Source organism: Cinclus cinclus, chromosome 20, assembly GCF_963662255.1.
Source record: "Cinclus cinclus chromosome 20, bCinCin1.1, whole genome shotgun sequence".
Classification (NCBI taxonomy): domain Eukaryota; kingdom Metazoa; phylum Chordata; class Aves; order Passeriformes; family Cinclidae; genus Cinclus; species Cinclus cinclus.
This window is the reverse complement of record NC_085065.1, coordinates 2,426,042-2,438,212: the sequence shown is the minus strand read 5'-3', so window position 1 is coordinate 2,438,212 and position 12,171 is coordinate 2,426,042. Positions and strand designations below refer to the sequence as shown.

The following is a 12,171-nucleotide window of genomic DNA, read 5'->3' as shown; positions in this document are numbered from 1 at the left end:
CTGGAGCCAGGCTGGGAGAGCTGGGATGTTCACCTGGAGAAGAGAAGGATTCAGGAAGAGCTCAGAGTCCCTTCCAAGACCTGAAGGGACTTCAAGAGAGCTGGAGAGGGACTGGGGACAAGGGATGGGGGAACAGGACACAGGGAATGGCTTCCCACTGCCAGAAGGCAGGGATGGATGAGATATTGCGCAGGAATTGTTCCCTGGCAGGGTGGGCAGGCCCTGGCACAGGGTGCCCAGAGCAGCTGTGGCTGTCCCTGGATCCCTGGCAGTGTCCCAGGCCAGGTTGGACACTGGGGCTGGAGCAGCCTGGGATGGTAGAAGGTGTCCCTGGCCTTGGCAGGGGTTGGAAAAGGCTAATCTTTAAGATCCCTTGCAACCCAAACTATTCTGCGATTCTATGATAGAATATTGCTGCTTTTTAAATTTCCTGGGTTCTTTTCCTACCTTACTTGCACCTAAAGAGGAAGGCTAAATATAAATCCTTATTATTTCCACCTAATTTTTAAAAATGTAATTTACCTCTTCTCCTGGGTCCTCAGAAAACTCATTATCTCAATCCAGTGTGTTCCCAGCGTGCTGCACAGGGCAGGGGACAGGGGCTGGAGGCTGATTCAGTGCTGGGAGCACAGAGCTGGGCTGGCTGCACACTCAGTCCCTGGCTTTGCAGGATGACAACTGCTCTTGTAGGAGCCTCATTTGTCACGGCACAGCTCCCTGGCAGCACATCTTGGATGTTATTTGAATTTTGCTACTTAAAAAAAGGAAAAAAACCTAAAAAAAAAAAGCCCTGAATAGAAGAAATTACAGCATGATTAAAAGTGCATTTCCACAGAGTGTAGAGTGAGGCCTTTATCATTTTCCTTCAGAAAATTATCTCTATGTGAAAACACATCCTGCTTTATCCTGCTTCTCTCCCTGCTCTCTTCCAGCATGATACGTGCTAAGAGCAGGGTGTGGGAAGCAGAACCTGCCTGGTTTAGGATGTTTTGGGACCTGTCTTTGGGAGTGGGATCCCCTCCATGGCTGGGGCAGGGTCCCAGTGAATGAGGTCCCTTTGCTCCCCTGACCCCTTCCACCAGCATCTCACCCTGTTAGAAAGCACATCACTCTTGAGATTTTCAAGGACTTAATCATTCTTAAAATGCTTACTACACTTTTTAACTAAAAATATGAGAAAACAGTGCTGAACTCTCAGATCACCCCTTCCTGCTGCAGATGAAAGGAGGCACCTGAAGCAGGGATGGATTTAGAGGGCTTTGGTGTCTAAATCTCCTACCTCAGATGTGCCATACAGTGCTGGGGAACTTTTTTCATCCCTTTATGCTACTCTTTTCCAAAGCTTTTTATGCCTGGCCTTTTTTTTTTTCTTTTTTTTTTTTTTCCTTCTTTTGAAAGGAGTGGGATTTTGTTAAAGAAAATTGCAATCTTTGGGGAGATTACTGGTGCTCCTCTGGCATGCTCTTACAAAACTGCCTGGTTTAGGAGCCTTCTCCTCTCTGTGGATGGGGAATGATGGAGGGTAGTGTGGGATGGATGTGAAGGTATATCTTCACTTATCTGGGGTATCTTAGATAGCTTCACTGCTGTGTGCTGATTCATACCTGCTCACAGCTGGGCCCCAAGCTGCCTCATACTCATCTTTATTAATGAATTAGAAAATTCTGATTGTCCAAAGCATTAAGGACTTTGTCTTCTTTGCCTTCCTGGGAATTGAATGCTCTGCACCTTGGGCTGGCAGAGGTAGGAGTGAAAGGTGTGTCCACAGCTGCACACAGCTGTATTTGTGAGCCCCTTGTAGAGCCCTGCAGGCCTGATATGTGCATATATTCTATAGGAATTCAATTATCAGATCATGCTTTTATAGTGGAATATGGTATATATGAGCCTCTGTAGGCTCATAGATCCACATACACACAGGGACAGAAACTTTCTGTGTTACTGTCCCAAGGCAGGTCAAGGACAGGCTGCTTTGTGTTTGCCAGTATCCAGGAGAGCTGCAGAGATCTCTAATATAATCCTGTTTCATTTTTGGGTTTGTTTCCAGTGTGTAGCTCAATGTTAAAGTGATTTACAAGCAGTTTAGCCTTAAGCAGTCAGCACTGGGTGCAGATAAAATCAATTATTACTTCTCTTATCAGTCGTGAAATGCTCCAAGTGCTTGTGGGAGCTGTTGGTTTGGTTTAGATCTGAGTGTGAACAGCTCTGCCCTAGCAAAGGGCTCTCCAGTTTTTTCTGCAGGTGCTTTGGCCTCTTCCTGCTCTTCCCAGCCCATGACCTGCATGGGACACGGCCCCACCTCACCGGGGGCTCCTGGCACACTCCTGGGCAGCTCTCAGAGCAGAACTATTTAATTCACTTGTTATATTCCTTGCTGGAAACAGTGTGAGGACATGGTTTGGAAATGGCTCAGGCACAACTCCAGGAGCTCCCTGGGGATTTGAGCACAACTTGGAGAATCAGCAGAGCCACAAGGACTGGTTGGAGACCATGGGCTGTAGCATCAGGAAATACCAGATTTGGGCTCCTCAGCTGCCTGCTCGTTCTTCAGCCAGAGCACTCGTCATCAGGGCTCAGCCAGAAGCCACAAATGAATTCGTTTTGTGTGTCCTTCACCTCTGCCTGTGCCGAGGGTGTGAGTTCCAAGCAGTGGCAAAGCCCAGCCCAGCCCTGGCTCCTGCTGCCAGCCCTGAGTGGATGAGTTGGGTTGGAGCTTGGCCAGCTCTGGACAAGGGTTTACCTCAGGATCACAGGATCCCAGAATGGTTTGGGCTGGAGGAGATCACACAGCCCATCCAGTGCCACCCCTGCCATGGCAGGGACACCTTCCACTGTCCCAGGCTGCCCCAAACCCCAGTGTCCAACCTGGCCTTGGACACTGCCAGGGATCCAGGGGCAGCCACAGCTGCTCTGGGCACCCTGTGCCAGGGCCTGCCCACCCTCATAGCCAGGAATTCCTTCCCAATATCCCATCCATCCCTGCCCTGTGTCAGTCTGAAGCCATTCCCTGTGTCCTGATCTTCCATCCCTTGTTCCAAGTCCCTCTCCAGCTCTCCTGGACCCCCTTCAGGCTCTTGAAGGGGCTCTGAGGTAACCTTGGAGCCTTCTCCAGGCTGCACACCTCCAGCTCTCTCAGTCTCCAGAGCAGAGGGGTCCAACTCTCTCTTTTGCATTTTGGACCTCTCCAACAGCTCCACAGCCTTCCTGAGTTGTTAAAACCTGACTTCCTCCTGTTTTTCCCCTGCAGCGCCTCAATGAGAACCTGGGCAAGCTGACAGCCAGGTTTGAGCAGGCCACCTCAGACAAACTCAAGTGTCAGCAGGAAGCTGAAGCCACAGCCTGCACCATCGCCCTCGCCAACCGCCTGGTGAGTGCCAGCAGGGGCAGCTCTGGTGGCTCCAGGGGAGGGACCAGGGCTGGGCTGAGCCCTGTGTACGCAGCATGTTCCATCCTCTCATGTTTTTAGAAAAGTTTCCTGTACTGCAGCAAGTTTCAGCAATGAAAATGCTTTTACAGTGGTTGTTCCCGTGTGTCAGGGCAACTCTGGCTTTGCTGCCACCACAACTCTCACCTCCTTCTTGGGGTCTAAATGTGTGAGCAGGTGCTGATGGGCCAAAATGATGGGAGTCAAAAGTGGTATTATAAAACCAAAGGTGGGAACATAGCCATAGCTTTGCAGGTTCTGAAACGACAAGAATTAGAGTGAAAACCTCTCTAAAAGCCTCAGTCTCCTCCAAGCCAGAATACAAAGGTATTTAGAGAGTGGCCTCCAAGGAACTGGGGAGGGACTTTGCATCAGGAACTGTAGTGATAGGACAAGGGAGAATGGATTCAGACTGAAGGAGAGAAAATTTAGTTTGGATATATGGAAGGAATTGCTCCCAGTGAGGGTGGGCAGGCCCTGGCACAGGGTGCCCAGAGCAGCTGTGACTGCCCCTGGATCCCTGGAAGTGTCCCAGCTCAGGTCGGACACTGAGGCTGGGAGCAACCTGGGACAGTGGAAGGTGTCACTACATGGCAGGAGTAGCACTGGATGAGCTTTAAGTCCTTTCCAACCCCATCCATTCCATGGTTCTGTGATTTTATGCCACCACATTTCAGGCCATGCTGGTTACATCTCTTCCCCACCCATGATGTGGGAACAGCCCCCAGTCTCAACAATTCTGTGATTTTATATTGTCAGCAATTCATCATTTCTGCAGTGTAGGCAAGGAACTCCTTGCATCCCAGCTCCTGCTGTGCACTGCACCCCGTCTCCTGTGGCCTCCTGGCTTTGATCTAGGAATAGGACCTGACATCCCTCACTGCTGTGCAGCTCATTTGACAGTCAAGATGTGTCACTGGTGTGGCTGTGGGTAGAAATGAGTTCCCAGATGTTGAAACAATCACGTCTGAGGTTGTATAAAGAATGTAACTGAAAATGGAGAGCGATGTTTTGGATTGACAAATGGACCTGGGGGATTGAGGCAAGCCCAGCTCTCACAGTGCCACACTGGCATCTCATGAACTTCAGGTGGCCCAAAGAAGATGCTCCAGGATCCAAGGGACAGGATCTGTGCACCAGAAAGGGAAGCTGGCTGATGAGTGGTGTTTGTGAGTGGGTGTGTGCTAATGCAGAGGAGGAAATTCAGTGATGACAAATGCTAAATAGCGTGTGCAGGGAAAACAAACTGTAATCATGCAGTTACATGGATAGGGCCTAATTGCACTATTATCACTCACAGAAGAGCTCTTGGAGTTGTTGCAGAGAGTTCTCAGGAACAGCAGCGTGGCACTTGACAGGAGGAAAAAAGACAAATTGAGTATTACTAATTGGGAGGAAAAAACCTCAAGAAACAGAAGTTAAACATCATTGTATTGGGTCTGTCAGTGCCTACATCCCACATGTGGTCACCCTGTCTAAGCAGGCTATGGGCAGCCTAGGAAAGCTGCAACAGAGTATGTAATCACTTCCATATGAGAAGAGAGGGAATGGATTAGGACTCTTCATTTTGGAAAAGGCATAGAGGGAATGGATGTGACAGAAGCCTCTAACATCATGACTGGTGTCCAGAAGGTGGGTGAGGAATGGTTGTTCACTCCCTGCCATTATCAATAAAGCCACAGGTAATCCAATGAGTAGCTTTTAATTTGCCTCTTGCTAAATAAAAAAGGATTCCAATGACTTCTAGGATCTGAGGTGGGAGACACCTGGGATGTCTTAAATGTATTAAAAGTGGCAGTAATGTGTGATCCAAGCACAGGGGAAGAAAAGACCTCCAGGATGTAAGGAGATAAAAAGTAAACTGAAAAAATTAGTTAGGAGTATGGAAGCATCTCTGAGTACCAGGAAAATCAGATCAATAAAGACTTCTTGGTCTTAGAGGGGTTGGGGGATTAATATGGGAGTTAACCTCAGGGACACTGGAGGGAAGACCTGTGGATGCTTTATCTATAAAATCTACAAAGGAAAACTGGACTCTGCCCTGTAAGTGGAGTTGAGATTAAGGATAATTTATGTATGATCCTTAAAAGTGACCAATACCTTAAAAGCAGTGCTCTGCTTCTTTTTCAAGACATGAGATGAGATACATGGGCTGAGACCAGGGCCTGTCCAGCTCCAGCTGGACTCCAGCAGATGTCCAGAACAGAGGAGGAGCAGGGCAGAGCCTGATCCTTGATGATTTCCAGCCTTCATTCACTGTAAAGAATATGACTTTTCATGAAAAGACAAACTTCTAGGACTGAGAACATAAAACTGGGAATTCCCCCACATGAAGAGGCAGCTGGAAGTGAAATAACTTGATAGTCTAGGTATGGCAATCACAGGAATAGGATGAAGTTCAGTGATGATCTTCTGCGAGATGCAGACCTGTACCTATGGGTAGAGAACAGATTGTTCCCCTCTAAACCAAGAGCCCAATGCAGCAGCCAGGGAGGCTGGGATGTATTGGGTCAGGTTTTGCCCTACACATAGTCCAGCCCTAGGAAAGGCAGCTGAGGTCCTAATCCTACCATGAGTATCTTTCTAGCAATGCTAAAGGGACATCAGCATGGTCTGGGGCCAGAAAGAGGCACTGGGGAGCCTCTGCAGCTCTCTGAGGAGGGTGGTGGCTCATGCCTGTGCACAGTAATCAGCTGGGGCAGATTTAGGGGCAGTTCTGAGGTCAGGTGGGACAAAGAAAATCTGAGGCTTCTCTTTCTGCTCCTGGGAGGAGTCAAACTTCACAGAGGCAGTTTTACCTGATCCAAAGGGGCAGTTTTGGCAGGGCAGAAAGGCCATCAGAGGTGTTTCGTCTGTTAGTTCTTGTGCTCATGAGAATAAACTGCCCAGAGAAGCTGTGGCTGCCCCTGGATCTCTGGAAGTGCCCAAGGCCGGGTTGGATAGGGCTTGGAGCAGCTTGGGGTGGTGGGGGGTGTCTCTGTCATGGCAGGGGGTGGCACTGGATGACCTTTAAGGTCTCTTCCCACCCAAAGCAGTCTGTGCTTCTGTGATTCCATGAATCATAAATGAGCTGGTGTGTAGGAGGTCGCACGGCTCCGCAGTGATGATGTCAACTGTCTATAAAGAATTGTAAAAACGATCCCAAGTGATGGAGGGATGAAACACCAGACAGATAAATGTAATGTAAAGTACATTGGAGAAATGAGGTTTTACTTCATGTGCCCTGTAAGTGATGCTGAGCTGATTGTTATCACTCAGGGATGAAAGGATGGAGTTAAGAGTGCTCTGAGCTCTGTGCTCCCAGAAGCAAAAAGTCCTCATGAAACCCAAAGTCCATCTGAAACCGGATATGAGAGTTTATTAGGAAAAGAAGGGAGAACAAAACGGAAAAATCCCCATCTTGCTCTATGAATACCTTCTAAATAAATCTTGAATGTGCAGCATTACCACCGCCCCCTCTGCTGCACCTCAAAGGCTGGAGGAGAATGGGAAATGGCGCAGAGACGGCAGCAATAACAGAAGCCGGATAATAAAGATTGCATCACTCAGTGCAGATAAAGATTGCAAGGAAAATCAAAAGGCTGCTTCTGTGTGAGGAATTACTGAAGAGGCTGAAGCTCTTCAACCTGAAAAGAAGATGGCAGAGGGGTACTGAGGGCTTGGAATCCTGAGTGGTGCAGAGAAGCTGGTGCCAGCAGGATTGTTCCCTGGTTTTGCACTGGACAAATGTTTCAACAATTGAAAAGTTCAGGCAGCACATCAAAGGATGTACTTTTGTACAGAAAGCTCAGCTGCTCTGTGGATCTCCTGCCCATGGGGTGCTATAGGTGCCAAAAGTTGGGCAGATATCCACAGCAGCTTAGGCTTGGTGATGAAGTCAAAAACCCTCAGTGGCTGTTGAGCACAGGGATATAGGCTGTGGGTCAGAAGGTCCTGAAGTGTGCAGCTGAGGGAAGCTGGAAGCTGTGTCCAGAGCCATGCCTGTGTGTGCAGCATTCCCAGGACAAGGGCTGCTGCCAGCTGCAGGAGGGTGTGCCCTGCAGAGCTGGGCCTGTGGTGGGGGTTCAGAGGGAGCCCAAGAACCTCTTGGCTTAGGAGATCCTGGCTGTTTATCAGGGGGATGGAGGTACATGAGGGTGGAAGGAGAGCTGTTTGGCCTGGAGTGTCTGCAGGACACCAACGCTGTGGAAACAGCAGCGAGGTCATGTTGGGAATGTGAAGGTGGCTCTGGCCCTCAGGAGGCAACTGGGATTCTGCTGGAAACAGGGCTTGGTCAGGTTGGAAGGTGTGGCAGTGAAATTCAGTGAGGCCCTGAAGGTGTTGCCTTCCCATGCTGGGGATCTGTGTCTGCAGAGCAGTTTAAGAAGGCAACATAGCCCAGTTTAGGGGAATGAGCTATTGGAGGTGTTCCTAAGGCTAGTCACAGCAATTAGTGTCAGAGCTGGGCCTATTTAACACTGAACAGGGGCCTGGGGGAAGGGACAGTGTCGTGTCAGCTTCTGTAGTTGGAATTGCAGAAGAGAAGGATATAGAGGTTTTTTTCAGTAAAAATGAGAATAGGGAGAAACAGCCCTAAGTTCATGTGGACAGTGGATTGAGGAAGAAAAATAAAAGGTGCTGGTTGGCCCTGGTGACAGAACCTGTGAGCAGAGGGGAGCTGTGCCCACTGTGGGTGTGCCCAGAGCTGTACATCAAGAGAGGTTTCTCTTTGGCAGCAGGAGACTGCAATTGGGAATCTCACCCTAAGGTCTGGCATTCTCCATCTCAGGTCCACGAGGTCGGCTCAAAACTGGGTTGGGTTTTTTCTGGCTTGTAAGCAGAAGGCTGCATTCCATTCCTATATCCAATTGTACCCCAAAAAGTACCGATGGTCAAATAAGTGATCTGTGCATGTAAAAATTTATTTTATAAGGAGACACTGAACTCTCTTCAGAGCCCCAGCTGCACTGTCTGGATGCTGATGAAAAAATAGGTAGGAGAAAGCATTTTTTTGACAGACTCTGAAGGAAACTGTGATCAAAATTCCACATACCTGGTGTGATAATAAATTGTGTGAAATGCAAAAGGCTGTGGCTCTGGAGAGGAGTGCTCTGTGTGGGACAGGGGGCAATGAGGTGGGAATCTGTGGTGTTAAGGCAATTAACAGCTGATGGGCTTAAATACTTCTGTCATACTTCCCTGGCAGGGTGGGCAGGCCCTGGCACAGGGTGCCCAGAGCAGCTGTGGCTGCCCCTGGATCCCTGGCAGTGCCCAAGGCCAGGCTGGACACTGGGGCTGGGAGCAGCCTGGGACAGTGGAAGGTGTCCCTGCCATGGCAGGGGTGGAGTGAGATGAACTTTAAGATTCCTTCCAACCCAAACCATTCCATGATAGTATGAATGATCAGTTTGACTTGGGAATTTGCAGGTTGGGGGACTTGCCTCTGAAAATGTGAGATGGGCTGAGGCTGTGAAGAACTTCAAAGAGCAGCAGAGCACCTTGTGTGGAGACGTCTTGCTGAGCACAGCCTTCGTGTCCTACCTTGGCTACTTCACCAGGAAATACCGCCAGGACCTCCTGGATGGCATCTGGAGGCCCTATTTGCACCAGCTAGAAGTAAGTCCTGATTCTTCTGAGAAGCCATTGTTTGTAGGGTTAATGTGGCTATAAATCCTGGTGCCCACAGGGGATCTCTCAAGTGAGGGACATCACTGTGTCCTTGCTGAGCTGGAGTGAGGATCAGGACGTGGCCATTTACTCCTCCCTGGGGAAAATGTGGTGTCCTTGTTTGATGAAGTTCCTCCATGTAGACAGGAAAATCCCAAACACACAGCCCAGCTCTGCGGTTTTGTCCATGCCCACAAAGGAGGAGGGAATATGGAGAGGAATTGGAGCAGGCAGAACTTGCTGCCAGCTCTCAAGTAGGCTTGGAAAAACTCCAGGTGTTTTGTACATTCTGGACACAAACTCTGATCCTGCTGGCCATGCCTCTCAGCTGGTTTTACCCATGTCTTGCTGTTAGGACCAGATGGAGATCATTGTGCTTGAAACTTGTTTAATATTTCACTAATTTTAACAGATTCCTCATACAAATGGTGCCAACAAGCTTTTAAATAAGGTCCCAGAGATGCCCAAATCAAAGGGCTGACCAAAGCAAGCAGTTCCTTAGGCTGAGAGAGGAAAACTTCATTCTGCATTTCTTAACACCTAGCCAGAAACTTAGTTAAGACACAGCTTCAAAAAAATAACGTGACTGTGCTTAGTAATGGCAAGGAAGTGCCTGTAATTCCAATGGAAATGAAAGGGTCATTCTGCTCAGACACCTGGCACAGGTAACTCTGGTTGTCACACCCAGAAATGGCCTCCCTTGTCAGAGAAGTGTTTGTGGAACTGCTGGTGCTGGTTTGTAACACAACAGCAGCCTTAGGACAGCGTTGATTCTGTTCCTCCAAGCTATCTCAGGGAGCTGAACATGGCAGGCAGTGACCCCAGCCAGTGAGGCTGGGCTGTGGGGGGCAAAACCCCTGGGATTATTTGTACAGGTTGTGTTTTTTCACAATAGAATTGGGAAAAGCAGACTGCAAATACCCCATGGAATGGGAAACCATTGATAAACCATAGAATCGTGGAATGCTTTTGTCTTAAAATCATCTTGTTCCTGCCCCCTTGCCAGGGCAGGAACACCTTCCACTACACCCCGTCCAACCTGGCTGTGAACACTGAACATCCCCTTCCAGAGATCCAGGGACAGCCACAGCTGCTCTGGGCACCCTGTGCCAGGGCCTGCCCACCCTTCCAGGGAACAATTCCTGCCCAGTACCCCATCCCTCCCTGCCCTCTGGCAGTAGGAACCATTCCCTGTGTTTGTCCCCCCATCCCTTGTCCCCAGTCCCTCTCCAGCTCTCCTGGAGTCTCTTCAGGTCCTGGAAGGGGCTCTCAGCTCTCCCTGGAACCTTCTCTTCTCCAGGTGAACCCCCCAGCTCTCCCAGCCTGGCTCCAGAGGGGCTCCAGCTCTGGAGCATCCCCATGGGCTCCCCTGGATCTCTCCAGCAGCTCCTGGTCCTGCCTGTGCTGGACCCAGGGCTGGGGCAGCTCTGCAGGTGGGTTCTCACCTGAGCACAGGGGCAGAGCAGCAAAACCTCCCCACAAACCTCCTGACCACACTGCTGCTGCAGCAGATAACCATAACTTCCCACCTTTTAATTAAACCGGCTTTCCTTGGAATGACCAGGAAAGCTTTGTGTGTTCCTGGCAGGTGCCGATCCCCGTGACCCCGAGGCTGGACCCGCTGTGGGTGCTGGCGGACGCGGCGGCCGTGGCGGCGTGGCAGAACCAGGGCCTGCCGGCCGACCGCGCCTCCACCGAGAGCGCCGCCATCCTGGGCAGCTGCGAGCGCTGGCCCCTCGTGGTGGACCCCCAGCTGCAGGGCAGCCGATGGATCAAAGCCAGCCATGGAGAGAGGCTGCGGGTGATCCGAGCGGGGCACAAGGGGTAAAGCCGTCCTTCCGCCTGGTGCTCGTGGGATGGGCCTGCCCGGGGTGTTCGGTGAGCCGTGGGCACTCAGCTCCACCTCAGCCAGCCACTTTGAGGGAAAGCTGCCACTGTATGTGCTCACATTACCTGCTTATTCATTACCCAAATGACAGATTTCTCGTTGAATCGAGGGTCTGTTTAGTGCTTGGATCAGTTACCATAGAAACCCCTCTGAAACTGGTGATGGAGTGAGCGGTGAGCTGGGGTTGAGTTTGACTATCACAGAATCCTGGACTGGCTTGGGTTGGAAGGGACCTTAAAGATCATCCCATTCCACCCCTGCCATGGACAAGGACACCTTCCAGTATCCCACATTGCTCCAAGCCCTGTCCAACCTGGCCTTGGACATCTCCAGGGATCCAGGGGCAGCCACAGCTTCTCTGGACAACAGGCCTGTGTAGAACTGTGGCATCCTCCATGGGGCTTGTATGTGTCATGTCCTGGTTTAATTTCATCCAGGAGGATGACCAGGAGGTCTCCTACCTCTTGGAGAAAGAGAGAGCTTGGGTATGGAGAGCTCACCGTGTCCTGCAGACCAGCTGGGCTGAGGCTGCTCCCACCAGCTGGACATTTGCAGCACTCCTGCATGCATCTGGATCAATCTTTCATGGGAAGGCCTTTCCACTCCTGGCTCTCATCTCCAGTCAGACAGATTGGTTTTCTGCTGTGGCACCTTGAACTCACCACTCGTGAGGAGCCCCAGCTAGGGTGGAGCACCCCAAATGGGATCCCTACAGAGATATGGGAGCACTGAGGTTGTTTCCCACATATAGTGCAACAGGCAAGAGTGATCCAGGCCTGGTGCTTCCAAATTCCCAGAGATTTGGAGATGCCCATGTTTCCTCCTCTGAGGTTACCCAGATTGTTTTGCTGGTGCCTCCTCTGCTTTCCTCAGAGAAAACAAGAGAGAGTTGCTGGATGTGATCTCATGTGGGATCAAAATAAAGGTCATTTTTCACAACAGCAAATTTCTGTTTCCCAGCCACCGTGGCCACAATGCCTTACAGTTACCCAAAGCTCTCTGTGGAACAGCAAGAAACCCAGAAGAGGCACCTAAATCTGAACCTGCAGGATGGAACCAGAGGAACAGGCCCTGCAGCATCCCTGCTGTGCCAATACAATGTCCCTTTTTCCCTTCCCCAGCCTTACTCTGGGCTGGCAGGGGCTTTAAAGAGGAGAATTTAGTGTTTTGCTAAACAGCTAGAATTTAGTGATGCCTCAGAGCTGAGGACTAA

The 12,171-nt window shown here is 50.3% G+C and overlaps 1 protein-coding gene across 1 annotated transcript in view; it reads left to right on the top strand.

Annotated features, from left to right (window-relative positions):
* DNAH9 (dynein axonemal heavy chain 9) overlaps positions 1-12,171 on the top strand; it is a 159,724-nt gene that overhangs the window by 80,957 nt on the left and 66,596 nt on the right. Inside the window, exons 51-53 of the mRNA XM_062506548.1 lie at positions 3,248-3,367; positions 8,831-9,019; positions 10,659-10,894. Of these exons, the coding sequence (XP_062362532.1) occupies positions 3,248-3,367; positions 8,831-9,019; positions 10,659-10,894 (545 nt within the window). The remainder of the gene's footprint in view (positions 1-3,247; positions 3,368-8,830; positions 9,020-10,658; positions 10,895-12,171) is intronic.